At 38.7% G+C, this 16,925-nt stretch overlaps 1 protein-coding gene across 1 annotated transcript; it reads left to right on the forward strand.

Annotated features, from left to right (window-relative positions):
* The first annotated feature begins 1,689 nt into the window (after positions 1–1,689).
* On the forward strand, positions 1,690–7,364 carry moxd1l (monooxygenase, DBH-like 1, like). The gene is made up of 13 exons (XM_082148129.1): positions 1,690–2,271; positions 2,851–2,997; positions 3,487–3,639; positions 4,141–4,224; positions 4,313–4,465; positions 4,701–4,803; positions 5,220–5,386; positions 5,475–5,563; positions 5,689–5,785; positions 5,894–5,953; positions 6,709–6,839; positions 6,928–7,036; positions 7,136–7,364. The coding sequence occupies exons 1-13, from the start codon at positions 2,005–2,007 to the stop codon at positions 7,274–7,276; spliced, it is 1,701 nt and encodes a 566-aa protein (XP_082004255.1). The 5' UTR covers positions 1,690–2,004; the 3' UTR covers positions 7,277–7,364.
* The last annotated feature ends 9,561 nt before the right edge of the window (positions 7,365–16,925 follow it).

A 16,925-nucleotide genomic window follows, 5' to 3' on the forward strand; every position in this document is an offset into this window, starting at 1 on the left:
ACATTAAACATGTGCTAATGTTAAATAAACAACGTCTGTTTTGTTCAAGTAGGTCGTTTTATTTATTTTTATTAAATGCTTGTAGAAGAAGAAACAAAACCCCACAAACATTAACAACAATTATTGTCATTGTCATGACATAATACAACAAAACTCCAGAGTCCTTCAGTCCAGGTGAAGTTCCTTCAGTCTTTCAGTCCAGATTAAGTGCCAAGCCCTTAAACACAGCCACTGTTCTTATAGCTTTTAAGTTTTTATAGTACTCAAAATATTCAAAATACATTTTCATTTCAAGTTTAAATCTTAAAAAAAAAAAGAGGACTGCATTTATAAAATGTAAGTAGTTTGGTCCACAGATGTTTTAGGTAATGATTACGTCAGCTTTTGTCAAGTTCAAACTAAGAGTGGCGGGCCGAGTGTTAGAGCGGCCTCTAGTGGAAATGAGTTATATTTCAAAAACACACGACAGCGGGAGTGTTTTAGCCTGGGAAAACCCAGACAACTTCCGGCAAATTTAGATTTGCTCTGCAAGTAACTCAGTTACTACTGAGAATGGTCTGGTTTTAACCAGGCTAGGAGTGTTTACAAAGCCAGTTCAAAGTCGTTTTCTTCAAATGGGCGTTGCTTATATTTCGTTATTTATTTTTAATTAATGATTTAGTTTATATCTAACGTTTTTTAAATATTTATTTATTTACTTTCCTTTATTTCAATGCATGCTGATTGAATGCGAATGTATTGTCTTTGTGTAACAATGATAATGTTTGTTATTTGAAGAAGTTTAATAAAGGGTTTTACAGATTCTCCACATAGCCACATTTACCACCCGATTTCGCTAGTGGAGATCATTCAGGCTACGTTATTCATAAATAAACTTTAGATATGTGCATAGAGCCGTCTAGTGGAAAACAGAGGTATTTCTTCTGCACTTCTTGACCATCATTGGCTCACACGCAGAAGAGCCATCAGCAAAAGTAGACTTAATATAGCAGAAAAGGAGCTGCATACTTTTTTAGGGCAGAAATATTTTATATTAATGTGTAATGCATTCTGTCTGTTTTTAACCCTGTCCAAACTGTAAGGAAACTGTAAGTGACTGATTTCATGATACATTATGGCCATGCACTCTACTGTTTTCAAATGTAAGATTATAAATATATAAGATTACAAAAAAAAAAGGTAATCGGTCCATAAGCAATTGCAAATTACAAAAACTTTACAATAATTTAATGTTTTAATTAAATTAATTCAATTGTAATCAAATGTTTCATCTACAAAATATTTATTTACTTATGTAGCCTATATATTTATTCGTATTAATCCATCTCTTTGATGTTTTTTTATTGTTTCGTTAGTTTAACCAAACGATCCCTCAAATCTTGTGCCAAGCAGGAAGTTAATGCTTATTCCATTCAGTTATGTGAACTTATTTAATGTCCCGCAATATAGAGATGTGAAAAAAAGACAATACACACAGCCTGGATTATTCCCTAAAACATTCTTTCTATTCTTTTCATTTTTATGATAGCCTTTCTTCTTCTTTTTTTTTCCAGTTCTGACCGCTGCTCCTTTGCTTTGACAAGAGGATACTGAAAGGGCAAAACCGAAAAACAAATATTTACTTTAGCTTATGTAACATTATTGATGAATCTCTGCCATATGGAATTACTAATTACTACAATTCTATGCTGGCTGTTCATTACGTCTCCAAAATAAATAGTAATTTTTGTATGTGCTTGTTCACTTCTAAAGAACATGAAAGGTGCTTCTGGTAGTTGATGGCAGCCTCACTTGTACTACTTGTAGCCTTTATGCTTCCCTGATAATAGAGTAAAATCAGGTGATGTGGAACCTGATTCAGCAGAGAAGAGGAGGAGGACTGCGACTCAGGTGAGGCGGGGGGGTTACAGACCGCTCACAAAGAGTGCTGTTGAAGTGCACTACTGAGCAGTTTCATGTACACTGTCTTCTCAAACATCTTACACAAAGACTTGAAAAGGTAACATGGGCCCATTATCTCTTGTCCTGCTCTTGCTTTCAGCCCAGTGGTCCTGCGCTCAGGAAGACCCTCTTCTGCCTTTCTCTGAACACCTGGACCCCGAGCACAATGTGCGGCTGAAGTGGGGCTTTGATGAGATCCAGGGCACCATCTTGTTCGAGCTCACTGTCAACACCAGCGGCTGGGTCGGGTTTGGCTTCAGCCCTAAAGGAGGAATGACTGGAGCCGATATCGTCATTGGAGGAGTTGGACCGAAAGGCAGTTACTTCACGGTAAAGTTAAAAAATGACTGACACTTATAACTGTCAAAGTCACTTACAGTAGATACTTTTATATTCTTCATTCTGATTCATATATGTATTTCAAATTTAGTAGAGTATCTCTTATATAAATTATTTTAGTCTTTCACATTATCAAGATTCAAGACTGATGATAACTGTCAATAACTCACTTCAAGTGGAGTTACAAGCTCTTCTTTATATTCTTGATTTTGATTCATACTGAGTGACATGTAATTAATATGTAGTTCATTAAATATAAGATTTTATATTATGAACTTATTTAGTTTTCTCAGTGGCTCTAAGCTGGGATATTTTGGAAGTTATTTCATAAGTGTGACAAAGTCAAAGACAAGACTAAATCTACTTTTATATTAGACGAATAAGTTGAATTATATTTGTTTCCAAACTAGATGTTCTAAATAGATGTAAATGTTGGTAAATGAACCTGATATTTTTGAAAGTCAATCTATTAAACTAGTTTGAACTGGATTGGGAACTGTACATCTATAAACATGAAGACAAACCCCATGTTGCTATGCGTACATACATCTATGTTTTCCTGTTGTTCAGGACCGTCATGCTGGGGGGAATTCAATACCTGTGATTGACCAGCAACAGAACTACAAACTCCTGTCTCTAACCGAGTCTGATGGGAAAACTGTCATGAAGTTTCAGAGATCCATTGAGTCTTGTGATGAAAATGATTTATCCATCACTGTGAGCATATAAACATTGAATGTGTTCCTTCCCCCTATACCACTACAAAGGAAGAGTAGTTTAACAACACCATGTAACCCTCCTCTTTCTTCTATGTAATATGTATTCTGCAGTTTTATTCAGAAAACAATGATGGTGAAACTATGGCATTGTTGACAAAACAAAACCAGCAATGTAAGGGAATCCACATATCCTCAGGGATCAGGCCAGGGTGTTTCTGAGAACGCCTTTCCATACCCAAAATGCTTATACTGTTTGTCAAGAGGCTTTCAACTGTCCTTCTAAAAACCTTCCTTAACTCAGAAACCTTATATCAAGGTTTATATTTCAAACAAATAGCTGTTATTAGTGGCCATATGCACACTGCAAACTTTTGTGAGAGACAACCACATTTAGCTGCATTGTGTAGGTGGCCAAAGAGCTTCTTATTTTCCATTTAGAGATCACATTAAAAGGTTTTATTTTTTTTTATTATTATTGCATGATCAGAATCTTCCCATGAAGCTGATCTATGCGTACGGACAGAGTGATGATGTCGCGTACCACATTAACCGAAGGGGAACGAAGGAGGTGAACCTGTTGAAGTACATGCCTCGTGTCACTCCTCCAAACAGCAAGTATTTCGACATGACTATGGTCAATGTAAGAGATTTTTACTTTTTCTTTTTGCCTGAAATTTATTAAATTAACATTTAACACTTATTGTAATTTAATAATGCAAAAATTATGCCAAATAATTTAGATTATAAAGAAGAAAGAACTGGGTGTTTAAGTAATTTCAAATTAAATTTTACGTTAAACTGACTTAATCCTTAAATCCATAAATGTTTTGCCACTCATTATTAGGATACATATTTGGGTCTTTAGCGACCCGGATCAAAGCTGTATTCTCAGCAGCATTACTCCAGTCTTCAGTGTCACGTGATCCTTCAAATCATTAAATATGCTGATTTGTATTAAATATGCTGAATAAAAGTATGCTATTCATTTCTTATTCTTTTTTTTTTTTTTTAATCATACTGACCCACAAACTTTTGAATGGTAGCCTACTGTAAATGCATGTTGATCTCAGATCGGCACCAATCATGCAAGAAAAAAAAAAAGTAAGTGTGAACTTACTACTTACATTTAAAATCATTTCAGTTCTCTGTACCAGCCAATCAAACCTACTATCACTGCAAGATCATGAGAGCCCCGACTTTTGAGCGCAAACAGCACATTTATCGTGTAAGTGAGTCTATGAACTTCACACACATGATCTATCCACCGATCTGTCGATCATCTTCATCTCTTGACTTACTTTCCTCACCTCCAGATTGAGCCGTTCATCAAAAACTTCGACCTCGTGCATCATCTGCTGCTGTACCGCTGCCCGCCGACTGTGACGGAGCCATTTGAAGTGCAATGTTACACGGGCGGCGGGGAAGAGTGTATGGAGACTGTTGCTGTGTGGGGAGTTGGCGGAGGGGTTAGTCTCTCCTGTGAATGTGGTTTTAAAACATTTTCATGTGAGAAACATCCAAATTTAAGCAATTACTCACAGAACTGATTCAGCTGGTTCACTGAAAAGATCTGCTTTTCAATTGTTATACACAATATTAGGCTACTTTATTATTGAAATAGCCAACTATTCATGCAAAACTTGAGGTAAAATTACTGACTGAAGCTCTATGTAACCTTTGAATTATATGATGTTTTTCGAGGCTTTTGAACTCCCTGAGATGGCAGGACTTCCAATTGGAGGAAATGTTGGAGATTTTTTCTACAGGCTTGAAGTGCATTACAACAACCCAAATAAAAGTGCAGGTCAGTCAGTAGTGGTTTACAATGTAAAATATCACACTGTGATGAATATTTAAAGTCAGCATGAAAGGGAAGTTGCGGTAGTCTTTTCTTCCCTATTGTGATTTGTGACATATCCGAGTGAAATGGCTTCTCGAATGTAGGGGGTGACTTTGTGGTTTGCTATAGAGTGCAACAGTCAGGTTCCTGAAGGAAAAACTCCATTTAATTTCTCCATAGGGAAATTGATTTTTTTAACGATAACTTATAAACCTTTAAACAGCCTTACTGTAAGCTACAAAGATACTTCCGGAACCAGCGCCGCTGAAAAAGTTAATGGAGACTGTTGTATTCTATTGCTGTAATCTCATGTGAGTGACAGGTTGTCCCACCCTCTTTTGATTTCATGACAAAGTAAAACAATACTCCCCTCTACACAGGTCGAGTTGATAACTCAGGTCTGCGATTCTATTACACGTCTGAACTCCGTCAGCATGATGCAGCTATTCTGATGACAGGGCTTGCCGTGGCCCCTGGGTACGCCATCCCACCCAAAGCCAAATCCTTCCTCACGTACGGCCTGTGTGACACTGCCTATATTCCAAAGGTATGTATGTATTAGCTACTCACATTCTCACAATCAAAGGCAGACTCAGCAGATGACTGGATGATCTGTTGTGTTCTGTGATCTACAGGTTCTGGAGTCGCCACATGATCTTCAGGTGTTTTCTGTGATGATGCACACACACTTGGCTGGACGGAAGGTGCGAGTCGGACACTTCAGGTAAACGTTTTTGGACTAATCTGATTTAAAGTTCACCTGAAAATAATGTGTGCTTTTCTTTCTTCTGTGGTGCATAGAAGTTACTGTAATGAATTATTCTTTTTGTAAATTCTTATCCTCTTCAGAGGGGGAAAACAGATTGATCTTCTAGCCGTGGATGAAAACTACAATTTTGAATATCAGGAAGTGACAAACTTGGGCAAAACTAAGACAGTGAAGTTGGTGAGTGCGAAAAGGTTTAATATATATATATATATATATATATATATATATATATATATATATATTATTGGCAGTAAGTGAAATAAAGCTACTTTTTTTGTCTGGCAGGGTGACAAATTGCTGGTGGAGTGCACATATAACACTGAAAACCGCGCCACACTCACATGGGTTAGTGCATTTACATAGAGGCTCATATTGTCTTTTATTCAGCAGCATGTAGTTTATGGAAAGTAATGTGTTACGTTACTTTTGCATTACTCTTTCTCAACTGGGCTGGGCTTCCTTGTTTGTATTTTAATAACAAAAAAAGTTATATTTTTGGCAAATGTAATGGCCCTTTCACACTAAAAGTGAAATGAATAAACCTCAGGCTGAAGGAAATGCCATTCTGGATTGCAGAAGAATACGACACTTACTTCAGCAATAAAAACAAACAAAACATAAACAAATGTGATGTTTATCTAAAGTCCTTTTTGCTTAGTATGGTTGAATTGGATCATCAAAGGTCGGCAGCAAAGACATTGGTTCATAAAGTGAGATTAAATACATAAAGTATATTTGTGTTATTTAACATTTAAGGTTTGTGTATTATTCTGAGTATGCATTTCACTGTTTTATTTATTTTGAGGAATTCTGAATCTGTTTTTGTGCAAGTGAGATGAGTAAATGCTCACATTTAGAAATACACTAAGCATCATGTTCTCACAGCGCACACAACGCTTCTGCAATTACTCACGATTTCTCTCAAGAGGTGTCAGTCAATAAATGGGAAAATAAAGTAACCTGCATTGCTTATTTGAAAAAGTAACTCGGATATTTTGTTGTAAATTTAAAAGTAATGCGTTACTTTACTAGTTACTTGACAAAAGTAATCTGATTACTGGGGGGAATATGGATGTGTAACTCTCTTTTTCTGCCCTCAGGGGGGGCTCTCGACTTCAGAAGAGATGTGTTTGTCTTTCCTCTTCTACTATCCAGCTATGAATCTGAGCAGTTGTGTGAGCTTCCCTAATTTACAGACATTAGCACCTGCAATGGGAGCAGCAGATACAGAGTAATCTAATTTAAAACATTGTTTTAATGAATTTAGCTCTCAATATTTGCCCTAATGATAATGTGGCTTTTATTTGATAACTTTGCAGTATCTGGGTCAATATGATGTACATGAACACTTGGAATGACACGTCTATCAATCAATACCAGCAAACACTGAAGAAAATTGATCAGCTAGTCATAGTCGTTGATTCATTTGTAAGTGTCCACACCTCTACAACATGAATGAAGCCTTTAAACATGTTTCTGTTCTGACCTCAGCTGTTACCTGACACCCTTTTCCATGTGTATTTCCAGACCAACGGGTCATTCAACTCAGGGATGATTCCTGATCTCAAAGTCATCCCGCCTGCACCCTGCATGAGCGGTTGTGCCATCAAAAGTCTTGCTTTGATATCGCTGCTCCTCTGTTTGGCAGTGCATTGGGCTTCTTTATGAAACGTTCATGCAAAATACTAACCCTGATGTAACCTGATGTTCTTTCAGTGTCTGTGATGAATAAGTAAATCAATTTAACAAGCAACGACTCCTGGCTCACAAAAGGGACATACTTGAGAACAACCTAAAAACCAGAATAACAGAAAATTGAGATAAATATATGATATATAACTTTTTTATATAGATTTTTTTTAGCAAATTATATCAGTATGGAAATGGACTTTACACTTTACTTCCATTGGTTTACTTTCAGATCATATATATTATAAATAAAATGTGAATATATAGAATATTTCCAACCTTGAATTGTAATTAAAAACAACAAAAATGGCAATAATAATTATGATGATTATATATATATAAAAAAAAAAAAATTTTTTTTTTTTATACAAAATACCCGTTTATTTAGCCAATAGATTGAGCTTTTATGCAGTGGTAGTGTATAAAATGGTAGACGTGTGCTTATAGCGCCCTCTAGTGAAAAGAATAGTCTGCTTGCTTAAAGGGATCGTTCACCTATAAAATTGAAAATTCTGTCATCATTTACTCACCCTCAAGTTGTTCCAAACCTGTATGAGTTTCTTTCTTCTGCTGAACAATAAAGAAGATATTTTGAAGAATATGGGTAACCAAACAGTTCATGTGCTCTACTGACTTAGACCTATGGTCTCTTGACCATATAGTAAGGTAACAAATTACTAAAAAATAAAAAATTAAGTCATCATTTATTCATCCTTGTGTCGTTAAAAATCTGTATAGACCTTATGCGCCAGAAACAAGCGCGCAGCCATATTTAGAATATTGTCTTTGAACTTCCATTTATGCGGTCGCTCTGTTTATTTCAATGGCATTGCTGTTGAGGAGTAATTAGCTGGTAAAGTGGATTTACTTATTGTAAAGTTAACAAAAGTTATCATGAGGATTGTACGTTAATGTTTAGAGCAGATGTCTAAACAAATGTCAGTAGACCGGGAAGATTTTAAAACGAGCCCTTCATTCATAAATCAGCAAGATCACTGTGAAAATACAGACCGGAAGACAAAAGACAAGAGCGCAGCGCTGAAAAGGGGCGGGGCTACATAAGGTCTTATCCAAATGTCAGTTTTATATATTATATTTCTGTAAACTAAGCTATCCCTGTCGCCGATTGTGTTCCCCCTCCAGTGGGCGTTGCGCGCGTCGCCTGTATCCCCTTTTGTGTACTTATATGTAATTTTTGTCTCTGCAAGGGGTCGCTAACCTCTTACAATAACAAAGGTGTAGATTGATGACCCAGTGATAAGCGGAATCATGGAACTTGCCGTCATGCTGATGTATCTAATAATGTTTATGGATGAGAGAAAACATTCATGTTTTTTTAACATGACTGGTATGGAGCAGGGTGTGATTGCTAATGAGAGACAGATGAACAACTCTAGCTTGTGCGAGTGAAGCAGGTAGCCTATTTGCTATTCGCGGAAGAAATAATCTTGCTTTTGTGTCAGATATTTTCAAGGCAACGGCTATTTACAATTAGTGTAAATATTAGCAACACAAAGTATTTTTTTGCATCAAGTGCAAATAGCGTGAAAGGCTATAGATGTTACTTACACTTAAAAAAAAGCAGTATTTTCTTTGCACTAAGTGAAAATAGTGGCAGATACTATTTGCACCTCAGTTGTAGAGGAATGAGGAGTTATGTCACGATCTTTTATCGCAGCATTGCATTCCGGGAAGGCACCGCCATATTAGATGGTTCAACAACACATATGGGTAAATTAAACGCAATATGCGTTGACGTCACAATCGTGTTGCATTGTGGTATATGGAACTGCCTGAAATGTACATATGAAGTAGACTCACTCCCTCGGTCAAAATTGAGGGAGCGAGGGTCTGTCCATATAAACTTCATGAAGTGGAACATACTTCAAAATGGCAGGGATTCCCCCGAGGGGAAGTGCTTAGGGAAGTTTGCAAGTGCGTGTCTAAATGTGGACTGGAACGCAGCCCTGGAGAAGCTGCGCTGGCTGAGTCCTCTGGCTATTCTCGAATCGCTCTCACGGTACTCTGATGGCATACGATACGTTACAGTCACGTGACATCGGCACTGTCTCAAGTCGGACAAAATTTCTAACCGGCATGCACTGCTTCAAGTCAGCCGCCGATCGGTCTGCGCAGAGCTGCATGAAGTCGAACAAACCTATTCTTTCATGAATCCGACTTCTCCAAGTACGGCTGTGGTGGACATCCAACCCCGCCAACATCCAAGTGTGACGTCGACAGCCACGCCCACGTCCATGCAACTGCAGTCTCTCTGGCCGACGGAGACGTCACGCGCACACCCTCTATACAGATGTTGTCTTATTTACATAGTGACAATCAGACTTTCGGCAAGCAAACATGAAGGACACTCGAGCCAGTTAACAGGCCAGCACTGCATCGTCACAAGAGTTTAAGTCCGGTGAATTTAAATATTCAAGACACGAAAGAGAACTCAATTCGTTAATTACGCGCTGTGTGAGAAGTTTAGACATCTGAAGTGCGTCTACGACAGTGCACAAACTGAATTGAGCTCTCTTTCACGTCTTCTTGCACTTGAACCGACAAATAAAAAATGTGTCAACATACCCGTCTTGGTGAGATTCTAGTAAACATCGCCGGTTATGGCTTAAGTGAACGTAAACAGTTGAGAAAGATGTACCACTATCAATGTATTGGATACATGCATTCGTTTTAAAGGGGACATATCTTGAAAATCTAACTTTTTCCATGTTTAAGTGCTATAATTGGGTCCCCGGTGCATCTACCAACCCAGAAAACGTGAAAAGTGACAACCCAGTAACTTTGTTTTGGTGAGTCTTTCTCTGCAAGCATGTCAAAAAATAAGCTGAACAAACCGTTTGTGATGCACTTTTGAAAGGTAAGACGTTTAAAGAATAAGATTGTATATTATCAGTACATCTGAATCAAATTAACTTGTTTATTTAAGGATGCTAGTTGATTATTGCTCTCTAAATTTGTAATTTTAGGGGGCGTTATCAGATAAAAGATAGGTCATTGGATAAAGTTAGTAACGCATAACAAACCACGAACAGCCTATTAATGGTTAAACCCATTTTATCAATGCAGTTTTATCCTTTGTTGTGTAATTAGAGGGAAATGTTTCTAAACAGGGGTTAAATATAACACTGGGGAGTGTGATGGTGATGGTTGGAAGTGGTAAAATGAATATCCGTTTCATTCCTTATGTCCGCAATAACGGAAAAAAAAAATCCTTATTTTAGATAGCATATTTGAGTAAGCAAAAACGAGTGGGTGGAGTTTTTTAGGCATTCTGTTTCTGTTGACTATTACTTGATCCAGCCTTACTCCATTGATTTTAATCATATACAGTATAAGAAATGGACACAGTGACCCCATAGAGTTCAGAGAAAAGTGAAGTCACTTAGAAGCACTCACTTCCTGATGGCTGGGCGTACTGCGCAGCCTCAAACTGAGCTTGACGACGTAGATGTGACATGTGCAACCTGTCTGGTAGTTGTAATTCTCGAGTAGCTGTGCCAAGAGAATCTGAATCATTCCCTTCCTAATCTTGCAGAGATGGAGAGCTTGAGTAGGAGCTGTCCATGAGCTAGGAGCAGGAGCAACTTTTTGACTCTCTATGGGCTTCTCCCTTGACTTTATGCCTCCACATCCCCCCTATTGCCTTCGAGCTTCTCCTCCTGTCTATACGGTAATTTCTCTACTGTGCGACAGAGAGTCGCTTGGTTATGACGCAATCGTTAGCCTATTTTTACGGGGCCATAACGTAAAATACAAGGTAATGGAGCCTTGTATACATTGTCGTGTTTCTTTAGAAATAAACAATGGACAAATGGAGTCTTTAACCGCCTCAGATGTAAAGTTATTCGCTGTGGAATGCTAACAGCAGGTGATGGCTTGCTAGCCAATGGCTGCCCCCATGGAAGGTACGCTTTCCGGGTACTGGATTACCCCCTTGATTTGAATTGGCGCCGAAGCACTTCCTGGAACTAGACCGGTCTACGCGAGGTCTGAGGTCTACGCGAATCACTTGACGACCAAGCATTTTGAACTTCCGTTGTCGCAACTCTTTGGCTGGATCCCAAATGGCACAATCCGGCCTTGTGGACCTCCTTCGAGTTCACACTTGGTGACGTCAGGAAGTGCAGACCTAGAGTCCACGCCGAAGTCCGCATCGAGGGCACAAATGGCGGCGCTCACGAGTACACTTTTGAGCGCTGAAATGCTGAACAACCCTATTGACTTGTACACTTGGCGAGCACGCGCAATTTAAGGCCACGAGACCGTGAGTCCACATGAAGTGTGCAATTTGGGATCTAGCCTGTCTCTATGGCCCTGTTCCAAATGGCACACTTCATATGCACTTTCGATCTTGTGGACTTACAATGGCTGCCGTGTGCGTGTGTCCGTTAAAGGGATAGTTCACTTTGAAATTAAATTTTGGTATGTTTTAGCTTACCTCAAGGGCATCCAAGATGTAGGTGTCTTTTTTTCCGCAGTAGTTTCAATTTTGATATTTTTAGGTCAAACCGTTCTTGTCCGTCAGTCATATAATGCAGGTCTATGGTCACCACCTCAAAGAGCATGCACAGAGAAGTCCAAATTAAACAATTCCCCATCGTAAGTACACATTGATGGCCTAAGACACGAAACGAGCGGTTTGTGTGAGAAAACGAACAGTATTTATATTGTTTTTACCTCTTGAACACAGCCACGTCCAAGTGATCTGAGGGCGCGCGCGCATCCTGCTGTGTGACGTGTGCGCAGACTGGTGCATAGATATATACACTAGATGTCGCCTTGGCTACGGTTTCTTTCCAATGAACTGCAGTAGCCAAGGCGACATCTAGTGTATATATGAAGAGTTCAGATGCAAAAGCCTCTAAGTGCCATCTGAAATTTTCTTCTAGAATTTTCATTTTTATCAAGCTTGTATATTTAAGTTCAGTAATTTCACTTAAATGACAATTAATAGATAATGTTAATTGGCATTTAAGTGAAATTACTGAACTTAAATATACGAGCTTGATAAAAATGAGCATTCTAGAAGAAAATTTCAGATGGCACTTAGGGGCTTTTGCATCTGAACTCTTTATATCTATGCACCAGTCTGCGCACACGTCACACAGCAGGATGCGCGCGCGCCCTCAGATCACTTGGACGTGGCTGTGTTCAAGAGGTAAAAACGATATAAATACTGTTCGTTTTCTCACACAAACCGCTCGTTTCGTGTCTTAGGCCATCAGTGTGTACTTACGATGGGGAATTGTTTTAATTTGGACTCTGTGCATGCTCTTTGAGGTGGTGACCATAGACCTGCATTATATGACTGACAGACAAGAACGGTTTGACCTAAAAATATCAAAATTGAAACTACTTTGGAAAAAAAGACACCTACATCTTGGATGCCCTTGAGGTAAGCTAAAACATACCAAAATTTAATTTCAAAGTGAACTATCCCTTTAAGTCTGTGAGACCGTAGCAGACTTCTACCCGACAGTCAAAGCGGCATTACGTCACGAAATTGCGGACTCGTAGGAAGACCACGAGTGCTTAGGGTGCCATTTGGGACAGGGCCTACTGTATATGGCTCTGGTGTAAAGGATCGGTCCTCTTCTGAATGGGGCGGGGAGCAGCAGCTCATTTGCATTTAAAGAGAGAAAAAACTGAGCATTTTTGCTCACACCCAAAAAGGGGCAATTTTGACAAGCTATAATAAATGAACTGGGGGGTTTTTGAGCTGAAATTTCACAGACACATTGAAAATTGGGGACACAATAGATTTATATTACATCTTGTGAAAAGGGGCATATAATATGTCACCTTTAAAGTGATAGCAACCTTATATTTCTGCTGCTGTCTGTTTTTAATGTTAATCAAAAACAAAAGACAAAAAATGATTCACCGCTCTTGACTGAATGACTTTTGTACATTTAATAAGGATTAATTAATGTTAAATGCATATAGTGAAGACTATCCAGTGTTTTACATTTGATTACTTTATTCAGTGTCCAGGGATTAAAGTTCTCCGTCGCCACGACGGATTTCCGTTAATTGCAGCAAGTCTATGACGGATTTCCGTCAATTGCAGGGTGCAGTCTGTCCTTAATGTCTTAAATTCACTTTTCATAAATTTAAGGCCGTAAATAGGCTTTCATTTCTCAAATAGTGTAATAAATGTCTTAATTTTAGTTTGAATAGGTCTTAAATTAAGGAAAGACGAGGTGTATTCACCCTGCTGAGCGGGATGTGATCAAAGCCTGGAGTGGAGCAAAAGCACGTTCCTCTCTCCACTCTAAGCATTCTGTAATCACTTCGCTTATGGTCCACTCCGGGTTTTCAATTACCGCTCACGGAAAGCGCATGTCAGGCTACAGTTGAGCGCTGAGGTAGAGAACTATATTTCAGTTACCGTGGCGTGGACACACTTATAATGCAGGTAGGGCTGGGCGATATAACGATATATTTTTTAAATGCGATATGGAATTAGACCATATCGCATATATCGATATAGTTCAAATTTACGCTGTGATCCTTGCTCCCCGCGCCCCTCTCCTCCGCTCCTCCTTTTCCACTCTGCGTGCGTGTTTAGAGCATGTTATGTTATGAGAGGCGAATAATGACTACTTCAGACAACCCAGCACAATAGGAACTGCCAGGCAGTGACATAAGTGTACGCTGAAATAAAGTTTTTCACCTCAGAAAGACGGACTTTATTGTCCTGTCAGCCGTTATCCTGTTCTTTTAACCTGTTGAAGGTTAAAAGAAGGTTGAAAGATTTAAGTCTTAAGGGAATCCTTTGAAGGAAAGATCTATAATAATATTCTTTTTTTATTTTTTAAAAGTACTGTATTTTATTTTATTTTTCTAAACTGTTTTAATTATTCTTATTTCTTTTCATTATTTTAATTTCTTCTATGTAAAGCACTTTGAATTGCCATTGTGTATGAAATGTGCTATATAAATAAACTTGCCTTGCCTTGCCTTGTTCTCGTAGCGCACTCTTCAATAGACCCTTTTACAGCCCACGTGAACAAATAGCTGCGCGCGCATTTTGGCAACGGAAGTGGTGTTTCTCCCCACTGGCTCTAACGTGTTAGCAACTCCGAAAGTTTATCAAAAACAGTTTCCCAGCATCAAAATGTCTGGTTGTTGCGTTTACGGTTGCCCTAATCGATATTCCACCAAGGGGCTTAAGTTTTATATTATTCCGACAGGATCACGGCCGTTTCAGAAGAGTGGCTGCAGGCGATTAAACGTGTTGATTGGAGCGAGGACATAATAAAAAATGCTTGCGTCTGTTGTTTAATCCGCTCGCGTAGCTTGACACGCTGTTGATTCTCGCCATACTTCCGTTGCCAATGTGCGCGCGCATACGGCATCATTGTGTACAAACAGTAAAAGGGTCTATTGCACGCGCAAATGCGGCGGCGCGCGCTGTATTATGGCGTCAAATGGTGGACAAAACAGCGCAAGCGCAAAAAACACAGCGCGCAAGTGAATTACAACATTGTGAGCAACGTGACAAAGCTCGTACGTAAAATGTAAACATGCAGAACTCTCAAATCCCAAACTGGATGACAAAAAATATGATGCAGATTTGAACACACGCTCGAGTTCTTTTCTACACGCGCGCGCAGATTTGAACACACGCGCAGCTGAAATCTTTACGCACACGAGTCAGTTTTAACACTTTAAGGGGCGGGGCTCAGACCTTCCTGTTAACAAATGCCATATATCGCAGCTTCTCTGAAAATCTTTTGATTGATTGCTATGCCGTGAATGATGTCCTCCTGTTGCGATTGGCTGTTGTTGGCTCTCTCCGAACGAAGACACTCAAAACAGAAAGTGGGATGACAGACTACGTTTTCTTTCAAAGTTAAACACACTCGTCCCCCAGAAACAGTCCCACAGACCCAGCCTCAAACCCAATCTCTTAAAAATTAATAAAGGCTGCGGTTTCTAAAGTACTTCTTTCTGCCTCTATGTATTAATGCTCATGGGTAGCCTAAATGGGTTCCATACAGACCTTAACATTAAGTATTTTACTGTTATATGTCAACAAGATTCAACAAGATATTTTCGCCTAGCTATACCCAATGTTTAGATCTGTTTTGGTATTTATGCAAATTAGCACATACATAATTAGATTATGCACTGTTTGTCCATGGTAACAAACAATTTCAAAAACTTGTAATACATTTTTTGTTTGTCTTGATGTAAGTAATCAACTCAACAGTAATTTTCATGGTGATATCTAAAGGTTAAAATTTGTACCCTATTCACATAAGAAAAATAAGTAATAGGCGTATGAATAGGCTATATTTGGGTCTTTTTCTAAACTTTCCCCTAATAGGATTCTTCTAGGCTTTTTTTCCCTTACTCAGGACAAATTGAGGATACAAAATCAGTTAAGTTTGCTTCTGTTGCAATTTATTCAACCTTTTTTCATAAAATGACTGGACTATAAGGGAAGGAGCTGTGACTGGGCCACATTTCTGATACAATTATTGAAAATTTGGTTCCTGCAAATGCTGAGGTCATGTGACTCTTATATTGCTATTAAGCAAGAAGTAGCATGTTGTGAGAACACAACTGACATAAAGGAAAATGTTAATATATTTAATACATTTATTAATTACTTACACGAAGAAAAAAAATGTATGTGTCTAGCTATTTTTAGTTTATAACATCAAGAGTTGTCTGTGTTACCTTACCTATATAAGTTACACAAGTCAATTATGTAAAAATGTCCTAAATATTTAAATCGCTTACAAACTTCGAATCAGGTCAAAAGAGATCCTTGTATCAAAAACAAAAAACACATAAGAAAAATCAAGCATTTGTAAATGAACAATTTTGTGTTAATTCTACCTAAACGATACATTTAACATAATAAACACATGTGTATAACTTTGAAAGAAAACGTAAAAAATCTTCTTAAGGTCTGTCATCCCGCTTTCTGTTTTGAGTGTCTTCGTTCGGAGAGAGCCAACAACAGCCAATCGCAACAGGAGGACATCATTCACGGCATAAGCAATAAATCAAAAGAGTTTCAGAGAAGCTGCGATATATGGCATTTGTTAACAGGAAGGTCTGAGCCCCGCCCCTTAAAGTGTTAAAACTGACTCGTGTGCGTAAAGATTTCAGCTGCGCGTGTGTTCAAATCTGCGCGCGCGTGTAGAAAAGAACTCGAGCGTGTGTTCAAATCTGCGCACGCGTGTAGAAAAGAACTCGAGCGTGTGTTCAAATCTGCGCACGCGTGTAGAAAAGAACTCGAGCGTGTGTTCAAATCTGCGCGCGCGTGTAGAAAAGAACTTGCGCGTGTAGAACCTGTCAGGACCTGCGGCTGTTATTTCTGCTTGCGACTTGTTAATTTGTGCGCACAATCATATTTTTTGTCATCCAGTTTGGGATTTGAGAGTTCTGCATGTTTACATTTTACGTGCGAGCTTGGTCAAGTTGCTCACACTGTTGTAATTCACTTGCGCGCTGTGTTATGCGCTTGCGCTGTTTTGTCCACCATTTGACGCCATACTGTATATCGCCTCACTGTATATAAAGTGCAAAAGAAACTATGAGCATGCAACGCCGTTACGTTGTAAATTACACGAAATAAAAGTAATGC

This window comes from Leuciscus leuciscus, assembly GCF_965113295.1.
Source record: "Leuciscus leuciscus genome assembly, chromosome: 19".
Lineage (NCBI taxonomy): Eukaryota > Metazoa > Chordata > Actinopteri > Cypriniformes > Leuciscidae > Leuciscus > Leuciscus leuciscus.